This window comes from Saccostrea echinata, unplaced genomic scaffold (genome assembly GCF_033153115.1).
Source record: "Saccostrea echinata isolate AGI-Se365-2 ecotype Australia unplaced genomic scaffold, CSIRO_AGI_Sech_v1 ptg000001l, whole genome shotgun sequence".
In the NCBI taxonomy this organism is placed as follows: Eukaryota; Metazoa; Mollusca; class Bivalvia; order Ostreida; family Ostreidae; genus Saccostrea; species Saccostrea echinata.
The window spans coordinates 24,065,259-24,089,546 of record NW_026889750.1 but is presented as its reverse complement, the minus strand read 5'-3'; the positions used below and the strand labels follow the sequence as shown (position 1 = coordinate 24,089,546).

At 32.8% G+C, this 24,288-nt stretch overlaps 1 protein-coding gene across 1 annotated transcript; it reads left to right on the top strand.

Annotated features, from left to right (window-relative positions):
• Positions 1–113: 113 nt before the first annotated feature.
• LOC133187559 (eukaryotic translation initiation factor 4 gamma 2-like) lies at positions 114–21,580 on the top strand. The gene is made up of 27 exons (XM_061322966.1): positions 114–158; positions 1,480–2,015; positions 2,291–2,444; positions 2,938–3,062; positions 3,377–3,490; positions 5,088–5,214; positions 12,862–12,928; positions 13,422–13,559; positions 13,713–13,815; positions 13,935–14,045; positions 14,156–14,222; positions 14,514–14,606; positions 14,723–14,892; positions 15,139–15,249; positions 15,366–15,437; positions 15,628–15,772; positions 16,010–16,216; positions 16,471–16,742; positions 17,231–17,323; positions 17,467–17,549; positions 17,677–17,809; positions 17,999–18,257; positions 18,466–18,670; positions 18,845–18,956; positions 19,064–19,160; positions 19,417–19,538; positions 20,535–21,580. The coding sequence occupies exons 2-27, from the start codon at positions 1,491–1,493 to the stop codon at positions 20,595–20,597; spliced, it is 3,768 nt and encodes a 1,255-aa protein (XP_061178950.1). The 5' UTR covers positions 114–158; positions 1,480–1,490; the 3' UTR covers positions 20,598–21,580.
• Positions 21,581–24,288: the final 2,708 nt, after the last annotated feature.

Genomic DNA, 24,288 nt, shown 5'->3' with positions numbered 1-24,288 from the left:
TCTCTCATTATCAGAAAGTAAGATTTTTGAAATTTTCCTGATATTAGTGCCATCGGTCCATGTTTACCTCTTGCCATGTGGGAGAAGTTGATGTTTGGACACTCTCAGTGTACATGATGTATGAAAAGAAACAAGTTGAAAAATAATTGTGTCTGAGGGTAAAACTTTAATAGTTTTAAAGTCAACATCGTTATAATTTGTACAAAGTCGTGTTCTAGTGTAACACTTCTTTATTAACACATTTGACGTGTGTAAACTAGCCCTGCATGGACGTCTCGGCCCATCACCTGACACCTCGGTCCAAGATTTAAGACAGATCAGACAGATGTTCTGTAGTCAAAGTTAGACTAACAATTGGTACGAAAATGTCAGCCAAAATAAGATCCAGTGATGGGTTATTTTTGCTAACAAGGTCATTATAACGACCGTAGAATTTACAAAATGCTTACTTTAAAAGAGGTTTAAATCCCTGTAACATCAACTTATCGGTCAGTAGCCTGCCTTGGTTTAAAAATTGATCGTACTCAGAGCATGCTCTTGAGTATCGAATAATTTTGGGAGACATAAACACCATAGGCAGGTGAAAATTCATAGTAAATATGTATGTTATTGTTCATGTATCTCATGTGTACATGTACCATTGTATGGTCTGAGAGTAATAAACATATGACAGGAGAGGAGAAAAATGTGACTTACCAGACCGGGATTCTAACCCGGGCCCCCTGAATTTCCAGACAGGTGCTCTACCAACTGAGTTATCTGGCCACCAGCGACTGAACCCGTCTTACTGCCTCATTCCTACCTCCTTAAAGGTCTTCTCCCCATAAGACACATTAAGCAAGGCTCTTTCCTGGCAGGTCTTTCACTTGTCACTTCCAGGGCATGGTACAACACCAAATGTAACAGGAATGAAGGAAAATGCAATGGACCAGACCAAGATTCAAATTAGGCCCCCTGAATCACCAGTTAGGTGCTCTTAACCAACTGAGCTATCTGGCCATCAGCATTCAAACTTTCTGACCATCACAAACAAATATAATGTTAACATCTGAAATGGGTTGAGAGTGTCTCATAAGCCTACTTGTAAGAACCCCTCAATGTCACCAAGGATGCTTGAAAAACCAAATGATGCACCACTCAGTCATGTTTGTTTACCAGTCAGCACTTTAATTCTCCTTCCTTTGTTCTCTTCAATTCACTTAAGGAAAATGTATTCATATGGTTGATGAATACCTTACTGGCTTAATCATTAATTCATTTAATTTTTTAATTCAAAGTTTTATCAACGTTGCACATTGTAAATGTATTTCCTAATATGTTCTGATTTGCCAATCAGTTTTTAATCTTGGGCCGAGGTCATAAATCTTGGGCCAAGTCATCTTGGCTGGAGTGTTATTGGGCCTAAATGTCTGTGGGCCAATGTTTTGTTGGGCCGATATGTCTGTCATTGTCTGATATTCGTACTTGCATGTATTTTAGGTGGGAGAAGAATGCATCCTCTCTTGAGTCCGTTAAGTGTGTGTACAAGAGTGAAGGGATTGGTCAGATCACCATGTCTCAGATCATTCCATGCTGCATCCTCCAATATTACATATCCAGTAAAGCTTTGTGTCATTCCTCAGGACTGCAGAAGAAAACTTCCATGGTCCCAGAATTATGAAACAAATATTAATCGATCAATATCTTCACAGTCTATTCGAGATTCCATGTCAAACCTGGTAAAAGAATATTTTGGGCCAGAAACACTGTTTGTGAACTCAGCAATGAAGTCATTAATGTACTGTCATGATTTAACTGGATTGCCATGGTGGACTACAATTTGTGTGGTTACTGTTGGTTTAAAGACACTTCTAGTATTTCCACTCTCGGTACATGGCAGGAAAGTTAATGCTAAACTTGTTTTAATGAATGAGAAAATGCTAAAGATACTTCCAGAGTTAGAGAGAGAGGTGCACATTGAAGCTGTAAGAAAAGGATGGACCCAAGAGGAGGCGAAAATGGTATTTCATGTCAATGTAAGTGAATAAAAAAATATTACACAGTTAAATTGAGAGATTTTTCAGCAAATACTAGTGAGAGTCTTTTAAAAGAACTGGAGACTTAATAAATATTCATAGCTGATGAAATTTTATTTACATACTTGTCTAGCTTAAAGAAGAGAGAAATGACTCCTTCAAATATTGATAGCTTTCAGATACTAGTACATTAATGAAGTTGTAATTTATTTTGTATGACAGGAAATTAGCACATTTTTCTTAATGTTAGTTTTTTTCTTCACTTTTTATGGTAGAAAAAGAAGATTGTAAGAGAACATTACATAAAAGAGAACTGTCACCCAATGAAAGGATTTGCTTCTTTGTTAACCCAGCTTCCTCTTTGGTTGTCTGTTTCCTTTGCTTTGAGGCATTTATCTGGCTCATTTTATTGGGCAAGTAAAACTGAAGGTAAGTAAACTTTATTTTAATTATAATATACAATACATGTATTAATACTAATTAGATTTTTTGAATTAAAAAGATGAAGCTATTTTAACCCAAATACCAGAAGTGGAAAAGGGGGGGGAGTTAAGATGAGGAATCCAACTTGCAAGAAAGTGGGAGAATATACAGTCAAATATTGTTATCTCGAACTCGATGGGACTGAGAAAAAACTTCCAGATATCTGAGGATTTGAGATATCCAGTGTAAAATACTTAAAGAATAAGGGGTTGTGACTTCAAAATCACTTCGACATATCCATGGTATTCAAGATATCAGTGTTCAAGATACCAAAGTTCAACTGTATATTTAAAGTGTTTAAGTCTCAATCTTTATTAATTATAATATGATTTACACTGTGTATGATAAATTATTTATTTGATATTATTCATAAATGCCAACTCATTAAATATTACCTGCACTCACCCTGTAATTCCTTCAATTTCATTTCAAATTTCAGCATCTAAATATGTAGCCATAGATATGCAGAATGAAGGAGTGCTGTGGTTCACCAGTCTTTTTCAGCCAGACCCATTCTACATTTTACCAGTCATTCTTCTGTCAACAAATCTAGCCATTGGTGTAGTAAGTACATATTAAATATTTTTTAACAAAAAGAATTGAATTTCCTTGTAGTCGATTGAATCAATTCAAGAAGGCATTTTTTGCCTGTTCCTATAGGTTTCTATCTTCACTTTAGCCAAGTCACCATTTTCACTTGAGTGGAGTGGTTTTTTACCCTTGATAGCAAAGATTATAGGTCTCCTTCTATGTGTAATTCTATCAAATTTTACACCTTTTGTGTAAAAAATTGTTTAAAAAATCTTTTGTGTTTTCAGAAACACTGCCTTTCACATTTATTTCCAAGTTTGAATTTTATTTATCTTATACAATTGCAGATAAACCTTTATGAACTTAGGAAAATGAAGAGAGGAAACTTAGCCAAAATACTGACAGGAATGATGATGTTTTATTCAGTAGCGATATTCTCAATTAGCATCCTAATGCCCTCAGTAAGTGCATATCATGTTTATTTCCTAGATTTTCAGTATTTTATCATACAGATATATTTTACTGATTTGATCTAAGGTCTATGTCACTGATAATCACTGATAATATTGAGATTTTTGTTCGCTTTTCTGGTCAAAGTTTGTCCAGCCTAGAGTGTAGTTTATCTATTATAATTTTCTTTTCTTGCCTTCCTCTTGAAACCTCACTGGGCATTTACAAGTTTGCAAAAATGCCTTCTGATACATGTAGAAGAGATATCAAATTTGTTTAAAAGAAGGATTGATCCTTTTTAAGGAGAGAAAACAGTAACAGGATCATAGGTAGAACCTATTTCTTTAGATTATCTGAGTCAGAAAACATTTCTACCCATCTTTATCTCAAACTAGGTGTGGCATTTGGTCTATCAGAGTAGGAACTGGAAGATATAAAGGTGACATTTTTTTCAGACAGATTATGCAGTCTTTGTGGGGTAAATGCTGTAGAAGATGAAATTGATAGGTACTGGATGTCACCTCACAAAATTTTTGCATCAGAGTTATATATTGTTTTGTTTTCCTCACAACTTTTTGATTTTTTTTTTAGGTCAACTGAGCCAAGGCTCAAGTGAGCTATTCTGATCAAAATTTGTCTATTGTCTGTTGGCATCATTGCTGTAAACTTTTCACATTTTCATCTTCTTCAGAACCACTGAGTCAGTTTCAACCAAACTTGCCAAAAGCATTCTAAGGTGAAGGGAATTCAGGTTTATTCAAATGAAGGACCATACTCTCTTTCAAGGGGAGATAATTAAGTATGAGTGAAAATTTAATGGCAATCTTTAAACATCTTCTTAGCACAGCCATGAATAGTTATATTTATAAAGAAGCATCCCCAAGTATTGTAGATTCAAGTTTATTCAAATCATGACTTCAAGAGTAGGGTTGGACCACAATATGTGATCAAAATGGTACATAGGATTATATTGGGGGGAAAATCTACTGATGAAGAACAAGGTCATATTGACTCAGGTGAGTTTTGTGACCCATGGACCTCTTGTTAAATCATTAGGTAATTGAGCTATATGTTACATAAACTTTGCAATGCTTGAGGTTATGTATTATTTACTTAAAATGTATTTAGTTTAGAGGTAATCATATTTTAGTGCCTTTCGTGCAACTTCCTATGAGAACCAGCTACTGGCCAAATTGACAACTTCAATTGATAAAAATACTGCTTTGAAATTTAAAAAATCAAAATTTAATTGTCATAAAGCCCACAGGGATTTGTCATTAAACTTCAACCCAAAGCCTGTTACAATTGATCTCTAACCCTTTACTTTGAAATAAAGGGAAAACACTGCAGCTTGCTAATATACAATTAAAAAATGCATATAGAAGCTTCTCTCCAAATGAACTAATTCATGATTGTGCTATAAATAAGTTAATAAGTAAGATTGCACTAAATTTTTATTTATGTTTACAGTGTAGTTCAAAAGTAACATCTATAGGTCCACTTGGCATAATTTTTTTGTGTGTACATGTATTTACATATAGAAAATGACTGTATATAACAAATGTCACTATGATAAACTATCTATTTCCTTTTTTGTTTTATTTTCAGTGTATTACATTTTATTGGTCAACATCAGCTATTTGCAGTCTTGTACAACTGTTATTACTCAATAACCTAAAGGTGCAAAAGGCCCTCGGAATACCTGATGTGAGGCATCTAATGTTAAAGAAAATTAATGATAAAGAACAATTAAATCAAAGACAATAAGAATATCATTAAATAAGACTCCCTTAAAATGATTACATGTATTTGGTAAATAAGATTTATTATCTTGTTGCTATTTTACACTTAGTCTAAATAGTTTGTACAATCATTCTTTTGCTACAACTGTTCACAGTATTATGTACAAACAATGACACATAAAATGCTTTAAAACTGATGCATGTACATGTATTTAAAAATGCATTTTTTTAAATATATATATATGCAGTTTTGTTGCAAGAAATAAATCAGCAAAACTTTTTAAATTCTGAGTTATCTTTCCATTATAACTATCCTTAAAAGATTGTTGTCAGAAATAGCACTACATGCTGTAGAGGATTCAATCTATTGTGATTACAGATGTTGATGATATCCATGGCTGCAGTAGATGTAAAAATGTCGTCTGTTGAAATGATTACAGGACATATTAAGAGATTATAGATACACAACAAATGACTGTGTATTCGGCTTCCTTACCAGACCCATGTTTACTTACTGTCAGAGTGAGAAATAGAAAAAAAAATATCCCCTCCCCCCTCCCCCCCCCCCAAAATGGGATCTGATCTACACATCTTAAACAGTGAACCATTTGTTTGTTAGTGTTGTATCTGTGTTTTTTCATGTTGTCCAAAATTGTTTTGCAAGAGTTTTCATATTTTGCCCCTTTAATCAATTGTTACAATGCTGTATCTGTCAGTTATACCCTCTATTAGCATTGTCATAGACAAAATACTTTTGTTCAAAGGTCAATGATATTTCAGATATTTAGTCTCGGTTTTGAATCTCTGTTTGATTATACCATATGAGCAAGGCTATAGTACTTTTCAGGTAAGAATTTACAGTGATGTTATACATGGTTATAAAAATTGTAAATAAATAAAAGGTCAAGGTTTTAAAATTCTCTGCAAATTTCCTTTCCTGAAATACAGGCTATTTTTCCCCCCACAATTGGCTTTTATTACAGAGTGCTTGGATAAAAATGCAATGACCACACCCTTCACCTTTTTATTTCAGTGTAAGGTCAAGGTACATTTTTAGCCGGGCTTTGCTGAAAGCAAAGTCCTGGCTGTAGGCATCGTGACCGACTGCCTTACTATAAATAGCACAGGTTCAGAAAAGTAAACAAAAAGCCTAACAGCGTCAAAACAGACGCTTCCGATAAACAAAATAGTCACATTGAAAGACGATACTTACACAAATATTTTTATCATCTCAATCTACGGAAATTGATCAATATTTTTGTTTGAGAATTAAATTGAAAGAGGAATTAGATATTTACTTTATTAGGGTGTTCGTGATATAACAATTTGTGCACATACGCTACTGAATTGCATATTGTATGCGAACTATTTTCAATTAGAGCGGGCTTTTCGACAGGTTGCCTATATTGAATTAAGAATTTCATATCGTTTTCGTCGATGTTATGTGTCTGAGTGGTTATATTCTCAGGCTTGTCTTTCAGCAAATAAATAGATAAGTAAATTGGAGTTTGACGAATTAATGTGCGTTATGCCTGAATTAAGTCGTCTAACAATTGTACATGGTGTATCTAGTCGGCAATAAAAGTACTGTTTGTTTGAAACTTAAAGAATATCTCTAAAAATATGTGCATTACTTTAACTATGAATTGCATAAATTATTAAACCAATATGAATTTAATTTTTTTTAAATTAAATTCTAATTCAAATCTATCCAAAGAAAAATCAGCAAACCAACATTCTTTTTAAAAAAGTTTGGCAATTGACAGACAAATGTTTTTTGTAAAAAATTAATTGTTTTCTTAAATGTTTAAATTAATGACCTTAAATGTTTAAATTAGTGACATTAAATAAAACAAATGACTTATGTATTCCCTTAACTAGCCATATGTTATTAGTAGAATTAAAATTGTTAAATTCTATAAATTCCGCACAGCCGTAATCCCACCCGAGATACAATCAGAGATGGACACCTAATCCCTTAATTGACTTCTGTTTATATTTATTGACACTTAATCTTTCATCTACTTTAATTCTATTATATACATGCCGCTAAAATGTCATCATTCGCTCAATAATTGTTTAATACTTGATTTCTTAATACTTTTTGTTAATCCTTTATTTTACTCTTTCTTTGTTCAGTATGTATGTTTTGTTGTGAAAATTTATAGTCAGTTGGAATCAGACCTTCGGTGCTGATACATCCCAAACTCATGTAAAAGTATATTCCATGCTGATTCTATATAAAAGTACTAAAACTATAACGCGTGTTGGCTTATTGGAGGTTTTATGAATCTGGGTTCAACAATAAGAGGAAAACTCACGGTTGGCCCAGAATTAGAATTTGACGGACAAATTCTACGCCGTAAAACTGGTAATGCTGAAATGTTTTCAATATATTACTACTCAAATAAAAAAAGTTAAAATTTGAATGCGTTTAAAGAAAAGGGTTTGAAAATACGGTATTACTTCGATAACCCTGAATGCAATTAAAATAACTTTCTCCTTTCTAATAAATAATTTCGAACAAAATTCCTTATGGTGGTTAAGATCTTGTGTTTGTTTGTTTGTATGTTGTTTAACGTCCCTCTCCAGAATTTTTCACTCATATGGAGACGCCACCACTTGCCGGAGGAGAGCTGCAAATTTTGTCCCATACTCGGCACTTACGACCATTGAGCAGTGAGGGATCTTTTTTATGCCAGCATCTACTGCGGGACCTCGGTTTATACGGTCTCATGCGAAGGACCGGTCTCCACGTCCCACAGTGGGATTCGAACCCGCGACGTAAGGATCAACTCCTTACTTCGCGACTCTAGAGCAGACGCTCTAACCACTGCGCCACGCGGGCGACTAAGATTTTGTATAAAGGTGATTTAAATGAAGTTCAAAACTATTTTTTTTCTTTCATAATATGAAATAAACAAAGCAATTCCATTTGGTTAATATTTTAATTTAAAAGTTTTAATTTAGATGACTGGGTTAAAGATTTATATTCTGTGAAGCATGGAATATAAATAAATAAAAATTTAAACTTTAAGATAGAAATTTCATGTGAATATGTTTATGTATAATATATTAATTATTTATACCCATTGAACAATCAATTTAGCGTCGAAAATTTTTATGCTTACAAATTCAGATTAAATTTTTAGTGAAAAGTCAATGGTATGTTTTAAATGTGAAAATTTTGTTCAAGACTTCTCACCTTGGATTCATCTCGTATGTGCTCCCAAAGCGCTTTACAGTATATTGAGCGTGTGCGCGCATTCCAAAAAAAAATTGTCTAAAAACACATACAAACTCTCAAGGGTGCTGGGAAATAAAAATCGTTTATGTTAATATATAATTTAAAAAATACAACATATAAAAATGTTCATTACTCTTTATCTAAGTACAACACATAATTTTTCAGAAAAAGTTGGTTAGTCTTTGCTTCAAAACTTCCTGTTCAGAATGAAGAGCCATCTATGTACGAGCCATAAAGACCTGAATATATCATGATTTTCTCAGGCAATGATCATTTTAGCCGAACTTGGAACTAGAACTAGACTCATATTCATGTCTTAAAAATTAGATAATTATAATTTTCGTGCAGCTGGTTTTCTAGAGGATCAAAAAAAAAAAAAGAATATTTTTTTCTGATTAATACAGGCATGTAGTATCGTTTTTAAAGGAGAAAAAAAGGAAAATTGTTCAAACCCGAGAATCCTATTCCGTTGGAGAAGGAGTAGGGGTGGGCTATAACTTACTTTCACATTTCGAATTTACCAAATTACCGTAATTTTAATATGCTACAATAAAATGATGGGTACAATCTAATTAAATTTAGACCACCCATTTTGCTTTTAGTAAATCTGTTCGTCGTTCGTGACAAATACCTGGTATATATTACGAAGAGTGAGTTGTTTTGTTTTGAACATATTTTATTGAGTACATCAAAAGGATTGGAAACAAGTTCTTTACAACTTACAAAGTTCCTCTCCTTATATATAACAATTTGTCATGCAAAATAGAAGAAAATAATACAATTAATACAAGTGAAAAAGCAATTAAATAGCATATCAACTAGAAAATCTACATGTTTCGTCAATAAATTTATGAACAGCAGCAAAAATACTGTTATTTATCTGTAAAGGCAAATTAACATCACCACATAATAATAGATTTATATCAATAGTAACCAATTCAAGAGTGAACAAGCGATTAAAAAGAGTACTTCTTGCATTAGAATAATTTTTGCATGCAAAAAAGAAATGGTACACATCTTCATTTTTTCCACATAAACATAAGGGACTATTTATAATGTTTCGTTTATAAAGATCATAATTTAGAATACAGGAATGTCTTAGCTTAGTATGAATGATATTGGTGTATCGCTTACCAAAAGAGAAGTATGATGGTGGATTTTTAATTTTTGTTATCAAGTTTTTTCGGAATGTTTTGATTGAGATGGCTTCTCTAACCTCTGTTTTTAGTAAATTCCATTGTTTTGCAGCATCAGGTACGAAAGAGTTTCTAAATAATTCTAATCTACACCTTGGAACAATATAATCTTGTTTATTACGGGTATTGTATAGAGATACATGCTCACGCTTATTGGGGACAATATCATGCAAATACTCAGGTACTCTTCCCGTGTGAATTTTGAACATAGTTGTCATTTTTGCAATATATCGCCTGCTTTTTAAAGTTTCCCAACCAGTTTCAGAATATAGTGCTTCTCTAGACACAAAAATCGGAAGTCCTGTTACAAATCTAGCGGCGGTTAATTGTACTTTTTCAAGCTTTTCAGAATCTCGTTTAGAGCAGCCATCCCAAACAACTGAAGCATATTCAAGCATAGGTCTGATAAACGAAATATACAATTTTGATAAGTTTTTTCTACCCATTTTGAACTTCAATTTCTTTAAGAGGAGTAGGGGTGGGCTATAACTTACTTTCACATTTCGAATTTACCAAATTACCGTAATTTTAATATGCTACAATAAAATGATGGGTACAATCTAATTAAATTTAGACCACCCATTTTGCTTTTAGTAAATCTGTTCGTCGTTCGTGACAAATACCTGGTATATATTACGAAGAGTGAGTTGAAGGTTCCAATTTAAATTTGATTGCGAAGAGTCAATCAACCTTCCAATGTACATTGTCCATTGTAAAAGTTTATGTTTGAAAAATGGTGACACCCCTAGCTCCTCCGATACTATATATGTGCCTGTATGAATCAGCAAAACCACTCAAAGTGCACTGTCACCATGCATAACCATTGTGAGCTTAATGTTTAGAAAGGTAATATCACCAAGTCCTATCCTGGGGTCTTAACGTTGGGTTCTGGACCGTTAATTTTAATTATTGTTAGATGGGTTATTGTTAAATCATAATCATACAAACTCTACCTGTTAAATATCAATGGTCAGAAAGATTTTCAAATATGTACTAATTTAGGATTAGACAATATACTCGAGCATATTAAAGTCCGGCTTTCAGTACTTTCAGTACTTTGATTTACCGAGGCCATTAATCCTAAAGCTTCGAGATAAAAATTGAAAACTGATTAAAGAGGATAAAGGGTTTACTTTAGACAAAATGATTTAATTTCTATCAAAATATGCTTTAAAGAATTTGTCATTGATAATATTTTGAAATAGATTTTTTATATATGTTTTATACCATGTATACATGTACTGGAAATAAAGTGTTATGTTACCAAGAAGACATATCTTTTTATTCCATAATACTTGAGATAATTTGACACTTTTTTTATTTTACATATTTATTGTTATTATTATTATTTATTTATTTTTATTTTTTATCGTTACCAGAGATGTTGGGAGAGCCAACTCATTGAACGAGTTGTCTATCTTTGAAGCATGTATGAGGTTCTCTACCTTGGCATACGTAATCGAATGAAAAAAATCATTTATTTGTTTTAATGTCAAATATTTATTAAAACAATGACATCGTCTTTAATTTGTCGATTTTATTTACTGTAATACCGTAGATATTTTTTTTAAAAATGTTTCAGGGTTCAGGGAAAAAAAAATATATGCATTACTCATACATTACCCACAATTCCCCCGCATGTTTTTCATTCGACTTGAATATTTTAAGAAGTTAGGCAGTTAACAAGTAAACACACCATTACAGGAAGAAAGTGACAAAAGAGTGTAAGTATAATTATTTGAACTTTCTCCATTTGAATTATTTTTTGAATTTGTCAATTTTTATCCTCGTACAACAAAGAGCACGAGTTCCAAGCGTGAAAAACGTGGGGAGACGCACGAGATCCTTGGTGCCTAATGTCGTACTTGTTTGTAGAAAACATACTTTTTGAAAACAACGAATTTCTATACAATTATATGACTTTTTATTGAATACGTCTCAAATGTAAAGTGGGTAAACAGTGGAACACATTGGAAGTCCAGAGTAGTTGATTATCGAAACAAAGGAATCCACAAACAAAGAAAAAAAGTCGATTTACATAATACATGACATCACAGTGCAATGCCTTATATTCCGGATGTAAACTTGTTTATTTAAACAGGGGATGTGCTTGCACTAAGAGAAAACAATAGCAGCTGGGTAGGTTTTATATTAAAATGATAATTCTGTAGAGGTTTATCATTTTTATCCTTACAAAAAAGGGGTTACTGTAATCAATTTTCTGAAGTATTGAAACTCCACATTGAATATCATACTCAAAGAACTTGAAACATTACAAATATTTAGAATGTGTAGTCTGAGTCATCCTTTCCTTTTTTTTTTTTTTTTTTTTTTTTTTTTTTTTTTTGGTAGAAACATTGGGGTTGATAAAATAAAATGTAGGTGAATACATTATGGGACTTACAATGGTTAATCTGGCAATGAATATATTACTTCATAGAATCCATTTTTTTCTTGTTAACCATAAGCAAATAGACAGCTTTTTTTTTTGGAAATCTAAGATTAGATATAATAAGACAATAAATAAGTAGGTTAATTTAGAAAATTATGTCAGTTTTAAGATTCATGACTTCAAACATGTTAAAAAGGGTTTGTCCCTAATAAGACACCCAAGTGACTTTCAAATAGAACTCTCGTAATTAAGTCATATGACCTCAAATAGAGCTTCTTTTTATTGTGTTAAACGTTATTCCTCTGCTGAAGCAAGATTTTTTTCTTTTTTAATATATTTGTGTATACAGTTGGTATGTTGAGCATCAATATAGATCTGCAATACCATTGATATGTTGAAATCTGCTGGAATTACATTCACATTTTCTTTACTTGAAATTTTTATTGGTCCAATCCACTATGAGATACTGGTTACAAGTTTTGAATGTATTTTGTATCTCTGTGTTACTTTGTCAGAAAAGAATTTTGAAACCTGGAACAATGAAAAGGGGTTGGTGGCTTTGTTGTCAAGTAATGCTGTTGTAATTTGCCCTAAGTGGCTATACATTGATGGCAGTGACAGATACTTTGAACTGAAAGTCTTTTCCATTCTTGTTCCAAAGGCACACATTGCTATGTACATGTTGTATTTATGTACATGTATATTTACTGTATGATTTGATTGGATTGTAGATAGAGTGGTGAAAAGAGGCATCCCCTCTTTTTTCTATTTATTTTGTCCTATTTGTGTCGGACCGAGTACTGTTAGAAAACCAGCAACATTCTGGACGGACAGACAAAAGTGGGTGGTGCTTCTCCACACACCGGAGGAAGGTATGTATCAGTTTGGGGTTGCCACAAAAAAAAAATTGTTGACAAGAATTTATATTCCTGAACATATTTTTTTTAAAAAGCCTATGATAGTGGTGTCTAAAAACAAGAATTCATTTTCATTCATACTTGGTATGATAATGAAACCTCTGAATGATTTTGGCAACAAAAATGTGTAATACATGTACTAAAAGCCAACTTTTATTTCCAATTCATGAATTCTGTGACCTTCCCTTAGTTGCAAATATTTCTCATCATGAACCATGATCATAATGATTCCACAGTCATGAAAATTAATTGCCATCAAAAATGTTTTCAGAATACAGGATTACAAGATATTGCAAGACTGTTTCTACTTAAATGTTGACATGTATTGATGGATTTCACAACACATTATCTGATGAAACTGTATTTCATGTTACAGTATGAGACACGGGTAAAAAAGTAGAAGTAAATCAACTAATGACAGTTATTTATTGTAAATTCCTCTATTCAGGGACGAAAAACCACCCCAATTTTCTGGCTCAAGTGCTCAGGCACTTTCAGCTTCTCGATGGGTTCCTCCCAGCACACTTAGGAGAGATGGTCCTAGCCATGATGAACGCACAGATTTTACCTTTCGACGAGTCAGGGGGTTTGTATACATATAAGGTTTTAAAAGGCTTCTAAGTTTTGTGAGTGGAGGATTTTGATATTTTACTACAGCTTAATTTATTATAACCATAGTAACTATTCCATACACAGGTTTTTATACTTAAAATTATAACAATCTATTTTCTATTTTCAGAATACTTAATAAACTTACACCGGAAAAATTTGACAAACTCAGTTTAGAACTTCTCAATGTAGGAATTGAGTCCCAAGTTATCCTTAGAGGAATTATTTTATTGGTAAGTTGCAAAAGTCATTAGAACATAAAAAAGAGCTATTTATATGATGATACTTTTTCTCTTATTATGACAACACGATTTACCGGTAGCTTATTCTTGAATGCTGTTTTTGTTTTAAGATTTTTGAAAAAGCTCTTGATGAACCCAAGTATAGTTCTATGTACGCACAGTTATGCCATCAACTATGTGAAGACGCTCCAAATTTTGAACAACCCTCATCTAACATCACAGTAAGTTGAACTTTTGAACATTTCTTTACTTTGTGTTGTACTAAATTAGCAACATAACATCTGTGGTTGCATTAAATTTCATTTATTGATTTTTTTTTTCTATTTTCTAGACCTTCAGACGACTTCTTTTAAACAAGTGCCAGGATGAATTTGAGAACAGATCCAAGGCCACTGATGGTACATTTTTATCTACTTGTATAAACACAAGATAATTTAAGAGTTTTTTCAAAAGAATTTTGCAGTGTTTAAATTAATAAGACTAGAAATGATGACTTTTTTTTTTTTTTTTTTTTTTAGATATTTAAAGAATTTAAGAACTTATTTTTATGTACAGTATACTAATGATAAGGAGCATTAAAAGTTATTTTAAAGTATATTATAAAAAAATGATAATGTTCTACCATTATTAAGGCTTTGGAAGTTGTTAATTAGCATAAAGTAATTTTTTTATTTGTTATATTTTTACAGTTTTTGATCGCCGAGACAGCCCCCTTACACCAGATGAAGCAGAACAGTATCATATTGCCAAGCAGAAAATGCTTGGCAATATCAAATTCATTGGTAAGACATGAATTCCTTGTTTAATGTGTCTTTAAATGAATCCAAATTTTACTGTCAATTTTAAAAGACCCCTTAAGACAGAAAAAATTCATTGTTTTAATGTTAATATGTTACAGGAGAACTTGGGAAACTGGAAATGCTTCATGAAGGTATTCTACATAAATGCATTAAACAGCTTCTGGAGAAGAAGAAGAACATCGCTATGGAAGACATGGCTGAAGACCTCGAGTGTCTGTGTTACCTAATGCGCACCGTCGGACGACGTCTTGACACCAACAAGGCTAAGGTAAAAAAGAAATCTAAAACAACAATAAGCAACCTGAGAATTACCTCTTCAGAGCTGTTTTCTTTTTAAATTTTCAAAGAATACATGTGCAATTTTTTTTTCTGTTTTACAGTAATTAAGATATTTGAATAGCACAAATTCATACTTCTGTCGTCAAAATAAATAAAATGCTAAGAATTTATAGCAAATGTTGAAAGTATTTTGATTTCATACAATCAGACATTGGACTTTGATTCTTGTTTTTAGTCCTGGATGGATCAATATTTTGCACGAATGAGGTCATTCGCTAACAGAGAAGAACTGCCTTCCAGAATTCGATTCATGCTTCAGGATGTACAAGAACTCAGAAACAATAATGTGAGAAATTCTTCTCTATAAATTGTTGACAGCCATTTGCTTATAGTAATATATTTGTAAAGAATGTGAAAGTAAAGTAAATAAAAAATATAAATCCAACTCTCTGATCATTTCAGTGGAAACCGCGCCATATCAACAGAGAAAATGGACCTAGGACAATTACAGAAATACGAAAAGAAGCCGCTGATGTAAGCACAGTTTGATATATAACATTACAATTATTGCAGATATAATATAATTTATGTGTGAAACTTACTTATTACATGTATTTTAATATCAATTTTATGATGCAGTACACATGAATAAGTACATGTATGCAGTCATTTTGAGAAAAATATTGTGAACTTGTCAATGAAGGTCATTTTTTTATATAAAAAGGAGGAGGGTGAATATTATCCGATGCCACAACAGAATCGGATGTATGGAGGGAGGCAGATGAATGGGAATATGCAGGGCTGGATGTCTGGACAGCAGGGAAACATGGGGGATTTATTTGGAATGTCAGGTCCAGGCATGATGATGGGTAGGAGTCAGGAAATTAAATCTGTATTTGACTATTAATGAATGACTTTTCAAGTGTAAGCACATGATTAGCATAGTTGACTAGAAAATATATTGAGCAAAAGTTGGAGGAAAAAAGGCTGGAATAATTCAAATATAAAGTATTATCCCAATGTTCAAATTTTTGTTTTTATTTGTTATTAATGTTATTATATTTTGACTTGTGAATGGATTTGAATTCCTGTTAATTTGATTTTAGGTTCAATAGGGACAGGACCCGGTGTGATTAATGACATGCCAGGTTACCTGGGAGGTAAACAGAGAATGATGCAGCAGCAGGGACAGGGATTCAATAAATTCAATAATCAACAAAGGGACCCGGGGATGCAGAGGAGACAGAATGGGGGAAGCCCCACCATGGGGCGACACTCCCCACAAAATCAGCAACAGTTTCAGCCACCACACAGTAAGTCTTCTGATTCAGGAACTTTGAAAAAAGATAGTAAGTGTGAAATAAACTTGATCCAAGCACTTGTGTTGGTAACACAAAGATAAAATAGTGTTTTAAAAAAGAATAGGAAAGTAGAAATATGCACAATTTTTGTACTCTATACATTTGATTCTTGCACACTTGTCCGACTTTTTTTTTTATCACAAAAAGGGGGTTATGTGAAGTAAGATACTGATTGTTTCTTTGTTTAATTAAAGTTGCTCTTTCAGATAATGCACCTAGAGATCTGCCACCAAGGTTTGTCAAATTAGCACAACAGCAGCAGTCACAGACTGCTCCTCCGGGTGCAATGAATGGAACAGCTGTTGTCATAGTACCTCCTAATGAAGAAATCAGCCTGAGACCAGCCAAAAACTTTAATGTTTTTAAGCCTAACTCGCCAAGTAATTTGCCAAGGTCAACACATCCCACAGCACCACCAGTAGGTTCTATGAGAATGACTGCAGCTCCGGATCCACCAAAGCCTCTACTCAACAAACAGGTAATCTTAATTTCTGCATCTATACTGTGCATGTTATTTAGTGTTCTTGAGATCAACAATCAGGATTTATGTAGTTTTTCTTCCAAAACTTACTATGAAAGATTGTAAAACAAGAGACAATTTTCCCCTTTAGTCGAGGCTTTCTGTCTGATCCTGAGCACAATATGTGTTGTTCTGGTTGGGAATTAAATGTGGATTGATTTGGCAATCAATTCCAGATCACCATAAGCTTAAATAATATATAATGATTCATTACCATCTTATGAGGAAGATAATTGTGAATCAGATGCATAGAAATTATAAATGCTGACATTTGAAAATGAGACACCCCCCCCCCCCACCCCCCCAAAAAAAAAAAAAAACTGAAAAATGCTACCTTAAAAATTTCCACTACCAGGAAGATTGTGTTTCGCAAAGAATTTTTGTAGATTTGTTCAAAGTGCTGTTTAAACACAAAATTGTCATGGTTAAAATTTTGTGTCTTTCAGCCACAGATAACTATTAAACAGGTGGAAAGTAAAGAGAAGCCCAAATCCAACAAAAAATTTACGCCTAGCAAGGATGAAGCACAGAAGATTGTGGTATATTTCAACTTGTATCAGTGTCTTTTGGCTATAGAATTACATACATGTAAATACATTGTATAAATTATACTTTGGTTTAAAAGATGTTTAGCTAGGAGGTTTGGTTAAAATACAGTAAATGTACTTGCTTTCCATTGCAGGAGAATTTACTGACTGATTACTTGGCGAATGGTGAAACCAATGAAGCATTGACAGCTTTCAAGGACATGTATGCTCCCAAAAAGTAAGTCAGAATTAAGGGAGCAACTTACTGTGTAACGAAACAGAGTAACCAAAATTACATACACTGTGCAATATTGTCAATTTTTTTTTTTTTTTTACATAGAGCTGAAATATTTTTGTAATTGTAGATACATACCAGAGTTGTTGATGAAGATGATGAAGATGACAGTGGAGAAGACAGATGATGACAGGGAGAAGATGATGACATTGATCTCAGCAATGAAAGCTGACAATCTCATCACTTCAGACCAAACCATGGAGGTTAGTGAAAGATGTTCTATTTCGAAAAATATTGGTTAAGGAGATTTAAATGTATATTATTTCTTGAACATGTTTTCATATGTTAGGCAGAGAATTCTGGAAAATGTGAAGAACTCTTAAAAAGTCAAGGTCATTCTAAATATAAAAGTCAAAGATAAGATTTTCATGGTCACTATCATCTTTTAACAGGCACTTCAGTCAGTTTTTGAACAGATGGGTGATATGGAGGCTGAATTCCCCTTGATAAGGTCATATGTCTCTACATTTGCTGCCATGAGTATCACAGGTCAGGTAGTGACCTTGAATGAGCTGGCGGAACCCCTGGAGAATGGAGCTTACTATCCTTTATTCCTGATCTCACTCCAACAGATGCACAAAATCAAGGGCAAAGACTGGCTCGCTAACCTATTTAATGAGAGTAAACTGGACTTACTGAAAATGTTGCCAGGTAATATGACATGCAAGAAATCAACAGTTATTTGAAAATCTTTATATTGGAATCTGAACATCTAGCTTTTTTAATCGAAGGAATAATGTTTGTTATTTACTACAAAATTTTATATAATTCACAATACATGTGTAGAAATTTTTAATGTTATACAGTATAAACTCTTGAATTCATATACAAAATACAAGAATGCCATGCATTTGTTTAGAAATTGATCAGAGAAAAGAGCGCATGATGGAAATCTTGGAAGACAGGGGGCTGAGTTTCTTGTTCCCCCTTCTGCGAGTTCAGTCAGAGCTGTGGAAGGAAATGCAGACAGAACCTAGTGCCACGGCTTTGTTCAAGTGGATCAAGGAGCATGTCAACACTGATCTCCAGTACACGTCAGGATTTCTGAATATTCTTACTACAAGGTATAACTTAATTAATAAACAGTATATCATGCAAGATGGTCTATGTAAACTTCTGTGCAGGCACTGAATTTATGGACACAATGTATTCTGAATATTCAAAACTAAAAAATTAAAAAACAACAAAAATAAAGAAGCATACGACAGGTACATGTAATATTTTTTTTAATATTGTAGTTTGATGAAATATGTAACTCAAGATTCAACTCTTGGGGATGATGTAGATATCACAGTAGCCCCAGAAAAGACACTGATAGACAAAGAAAAACAGAATTTGGAGAAAATGAAGGTAATGGAAAATCCCAATTTCAAGAAATGTCGAAAATTTGTTCTTCCTGTTTAAAAGTTTTTGTCATCTGAAAAATGAATACATGTCAAATATTTTATCTATTTTAGGGAGTTTTGCAGATGTTTCTACATGAACATGTTGATCTGCAAATTGCTGCTCTTTATGCAGCTCAAGTCTTTTGTTACTCTCATGAATTTCCAAAAGGTAACCCAAATAATTATGAAATGCAATGAAATGAAGAATAAACATGTATATACATACTGTAAATCAAATAGTTTTATATATTTCTTAAAGAATGAACTACTTACACATTTTCTACCCAAGAAGTTTGGAAAATTTAGTAAAAATGTAATTACAGATATTGAACTAAGGCTATCCAAAGTCAATGTTGACCATTCGTATTGATATTAAATAAACCTTGTTCAGTGTTTATGTCAACTTTTATTTGGTTATGAAACAGGTATGCTGTTACGTTTCTTCATGAATTTATATGACATGGAAGTTGTTGAAGAGGAAGCTTTTCTGAAATGGAAAGAGGAAGTTAATGACCAGTATCCAGGAAAGGGGAAGGCTTTGTTCCAGGTAAGGAAATTAATGACCAGTATCCAGGAAAGGGGAAGGCTTTGTTCCAGGTAAGGAAGTTAATGACCAGTATCCAGGAAAGGGGAAGGCTTTGTTCCAGGTAAGGAAGTTAATGAACAGTATCCAGGAAAGGGGAAGGCTTTGTTCCAGGTAAGGAAGTTAATGACCAATATCCAGGAAAGGGGAAGGCTTTGTTCCAGGTAAGGAAATTAATGACCAATATCCAGGAAAGGGGAAAGCTTTGTTCCAGGTAAGGAAGTTAATGACCAATATCCAGGAAAGGGGAAGGCTTTGTTCCAGGTAAGGAAGTTAATGACCAATATCCAGGAAAAGGGAAAGCTTTGTTCCAGGTAAGGAAGTTAATGACCAATATCCAGGAAAGGGGAAGGCTTTGTTCCAGGTAAGGAAGTTAATGAACAGTATCCAGGAAAGGGGAAGGCTTTGTTCCAGGTAAGGAAGTTAATGACCAATATCCAGGAAAGGGGAAGGCTTTGTTCCAGGTAAGGAAATTAATGACCAATATCCAGGAAAGGGGAAAGCTTTGTTCCAGGTAAGGAAGTTAATGACCAATATCCAGGAAAGGGGAAGGCTTTGTTCCAGGTAAGGAAGTTAATGACCAATATCCAGGAAAAGGGAAAGCTTTGTTCCAGGTAAGGAAGTTAATGACCAATATCCAGGAAAGGGGAAGGCTTTGTTCCAGGTAAGGAAGTTAATGACCAATATCCAGGAAAGGGGAAGGCTTTGTTCCAGGTAAGGAAGTTAATGACCAGTATCCAGGAAAGGGGAAGGCTTTGTTCCAGGTAAGGAAGTTAATGATCTGTATCCAGGAAAGGGGAAGGTTTTGTTCCAGGTAAAGACACTCTCTGTGACTTTCAGCATCATAAACAATGAATATTGACTACAGGGAATTTATTTGTATGTCATCTTAAAGAGCGCTTGCTTTATAAATTTTCCTTTTATGATATGTAGCTACTGAGTAAAGTGATGTATTTTTAGGTGAACCAGTGGCTGACATGGTTAGAGCAAGCTGAAGAAGAAAGCGATGAAGACGAGGACTAAACACTGTAAAAGTTTGTTGCAATTGGCAAAGATAGGCAGATGAATATGGATTATTTTTTATCTTGGATGTTGTCATCCTATTTTTGATCAACATCTTTTTGTGCACTCTAAACTCAGATGCTGTAACATTTGTGCATAGACTTGAAGAAGCTTAAACAAATTCAATAAAAGTCATAACAATGAAATACATGTAATAGCATTACCATGGAGAGACCTGCTATTCTAAAAAACAGGAAATTGGATATTTTGTGCAGAGGATTCAAGCCATCTGTAGACTGCATTTGTTGAATCTGAAACTAAAGATGTTTATCACAGGAGAAATTGATTGTATTTGATTCTACTTTTGTTTGAACTCATTTTGAAATTTTATTCACATGATTTGAAAGAAAATTATATTCACACATAAAAAAAGAAGTTATTATGCTTTGTTGAAAATATGCCATGTATTATTTATTAAGTTTGAGTGCAGTTGGACTAAATGAACTCTCTTGTTTGCTAGGTTTTTTAAGGAATGATTGAACAGTTTCAAAAGATAAATTTTGATTTGTATCCATCATATTTTAACTGAATTGGGAAGTTTTTTTTTTTTTGAAAGGGAGCAAAAACTGGAAGTAAAATCCTGGGCTCTTTGAAAATGTTATTTGAGAAAATGTTGTTTGAAAACAGAAGTTGCATTTTGATTAAGAGTTAAATATATATGTAGAATTTTCACTTTGCAAAATGTGAGCATTTGGTATGCAATTACATGTAAACTAATGATATAAAGGATGGGTGTTTGGTGAAAAAAATACATTTAGGTAATGGGTGTGTTTTACATTTTATATCCAGGATTGACTTAGCTATATGTTTTTAAAAAGGTTTTGTATTTGCTTTCAAGTATTTTAAACATTCATATTGTATTTAGCAACTGAATCTTTTTTCTCTACTTTTGTCACAGGAAAGTTTATTGAGAAAGTACATTAAAATGTAAAATGTTCAGAAGAATTCCAATATATATATATATATATATATATATATATATATATATATATATATATATATATATATATATATATATATATATATATATATATATATTTAATATTTATATATTGCTCAATTTATCAGTCAAAACAAAATAAAAAGGTGAAAAAGTCCAAATCTATGATAATGAAAATATTTAACATGAATAATTGCTACGAATTGCACAGTATATTTCAATGTATGAGGAATGAAGGGATTTGTGAAATGCTTATGATTGGAATTCTGCACATAGCCACTGTGTTTAAGTATGGAAAGTGAAATTTAAAATTTGAATTATGTTAGGTAGCTAACATTTTCTGTAATTGCATGTGTATATACTTTAAATTAGAACAGTGCATGTTGTAGATAAGCATATGTTGTAAATTATTTTTATGTAACTCTTAAAATTTTATGAGAATCTTGTTGAGGAGTTGAAATTGAAATGTACATTAGAAAGTCATATGTAAATGTTTCAAATTTTTATCGCTGCAAATTAATCAGAAGAGCTTTATTATCTTTACACATCTTATTTAACCTACAAAAGGAAGGTGAATAAATTATGTATACACATTTCACATGGATTTAGTAATGTCGAGTCTTGAATTTTTTTTATTTGTATGATTTAATTTTGCATTTACATTTACGGATCTTTTTCTTTGTGTATTTTAATGCCAGCATACATGTTGTATATATGTTGTTTTTCTACATTTTGAACTCCCAAAATATTTTTTTGTTAAAAATCATGCATGAAGAGAATTTCAAAGAAATGCTATTATAGTAACATATGTAGTATGCTACAGAGAGATAAAATTTATTTTGATCTAGATGTTTCAATAGATATAGCAAAAAAATGATGAGAGTACTGGATTTTTATGGTTGATAATGTGTCTCACATGTAGAAAGGACTATAAGAAGGCATGGTATATAGTTAGAATGTCCTAGTACAGTATTCCATGCAGAAAAGTATTTAAATTTAAAGATCATGACATTAATGCCTTATTTAACTTAATGTGAATGCATATGGAGTAATTGGGTGGTTTATATCAATTTGCTTTTTCATTCAAATTTAGTATTTTAAAGTCATTTCACATATATACTGGTATACATTTAATATGTATTGCATTCTATCAGAAGAGTTCCGAAAGCACATAAAAACTTGTGTTCTAGCAGTGTTTTGCTGTATTTTAATTATTCACTTCATTTTGTCAGCTTACAATTAGCTTATTGAAAAAATAAAAATACATGTAGTTGGAAATTTTGTTTTATTATATTTTGCAGCTTGCTCAAAAGGCTGTTTAGTAACCAGCAGTGATATGAAATCCATTGTTGATGTAATTGTATCATTTTAGCCGGAGTCAAAGGCTAAATTGAGCTTTTCTGAGCTAAGAGTGCCTGATGTCCACTGTCTGTGGTGTGTCATCTGTCACATGTAAACTTCACATTCTCAACCTCTCAAGAAGCACTAGACTTATTTCGACCAAACTTGCCATAAATTATCCCTGGGTGAGAGGATTTAAGAATGTTCAAATGAAAAGCCGTGGCCTCTTGAAAGGGGAGGTAATTAAGAATGGTGAAAAGGATGAGGGCGTACAAGGCGAGGACAATCCCCCGCCCTGCGACAATATATTTCTCAATTTTCAAAGTTTACGGAAAAGTTGCGTTTTTCTAAAATTACAATTTAAGTTATCAGTAATGTCATCTTCAACAAAAAGTAAATAAAAAAGTGCAAGAGACAAATATGGATGGAAAGATACCAAAAAAAAATCAATGAATAAATAAGTAAAATTTGAACAAACAATCGTTTATGTAACACATAAATAACAAGAAGACCGTTGCGTAGTGGTTAATGCGTGCAGTCTTGATCTAGGGGAGAGTTCGAATCGTGTGAGCTCTTTTATTCCTTTTCACATACCTTAAAAACGTTAGTGAAAAATAAATCATTTATCAGTAAGTCATTCACCAAAGATAAAGGAAGCAAACGTGTAAAAGATGAATTGACAATACATTTTTTGAAAAATATAACTTTTCATGAACTTTCAGAGATTGAGAAATGGCTTTTTCTCAGAGCGGGGGGTTGTCCTCGTCCTGTGCGCCTCCATTCTCTGTTAGTGTCAGTTAAAATCTCGAGAACCACTGGGCCAGAAAAGATCTTTATATAATGAAGAATAAAACTTTAGAATTCCCTCTTAAGAAAAGCAAAGCCACGATTAGTCTTGTTTAATTGGTAAGCATCCCTTCGTAGTTTAGATTCAGTATTATTCAAATTATCTAAATAAATAAATAAATACATATGTAAATAAATGAATAAATAAAATAACACATTTTACATTTACATTTTTACATTTCTGACCAGAATCTCTAGAAAACGTTTATCATCTTTTTTAGCTCACCTGAGCCAGAGGCTCAAGTGAGCTTTTCTGATCACTTTTTGTCCGGCGTCCGTCTGTCTGTCCATCTGTCTGTCTGTAAACTTTTGACATTTACGACTTCTTCTCACGAACCACGGGGCCAATTTCCACCAAACTTGCCACAAAGTATCCTTGGGTGAAGGGGGATTCAAGTTTGTTGAAATGAAGGGCCACACCCTCTTTCAAGGGGAGATAATAAAGAATTGGTGAAAAATTATAGCATCTTTTAAAAATCTTCTTCTCAAGAACCACAGGGCCAGGAAAGATGAAACTCATGTGGA

What these genes read in the sequence shown, in the direction of transcription:
- LOC133187559 (XM_061322966.1), top strand. Translation starts at nt 1,491, where the DNA reads ATGCATCCTCTCTTGAGTCCGTTAAGTGTGTGTACAAGAGTGAAGGGA. An exon ending in TCTCCACACACCGGAGGAAG is followed by an intron (nt 12,929 to 13,421) that starts GTATGTATCAGT and finishes TCCTCTATTCAG; the next exon opens with GGACGAAAAACCACCCCAAT. An exon ending in AACCCTCATCTAACATCACA is followed by an intron (nt 14,046 to 14,155) that starts GTAAGTTGAACT and finishes TCTATTTTCTAG; the next exon opens with ACCTTCAGACGACTTCTTTT.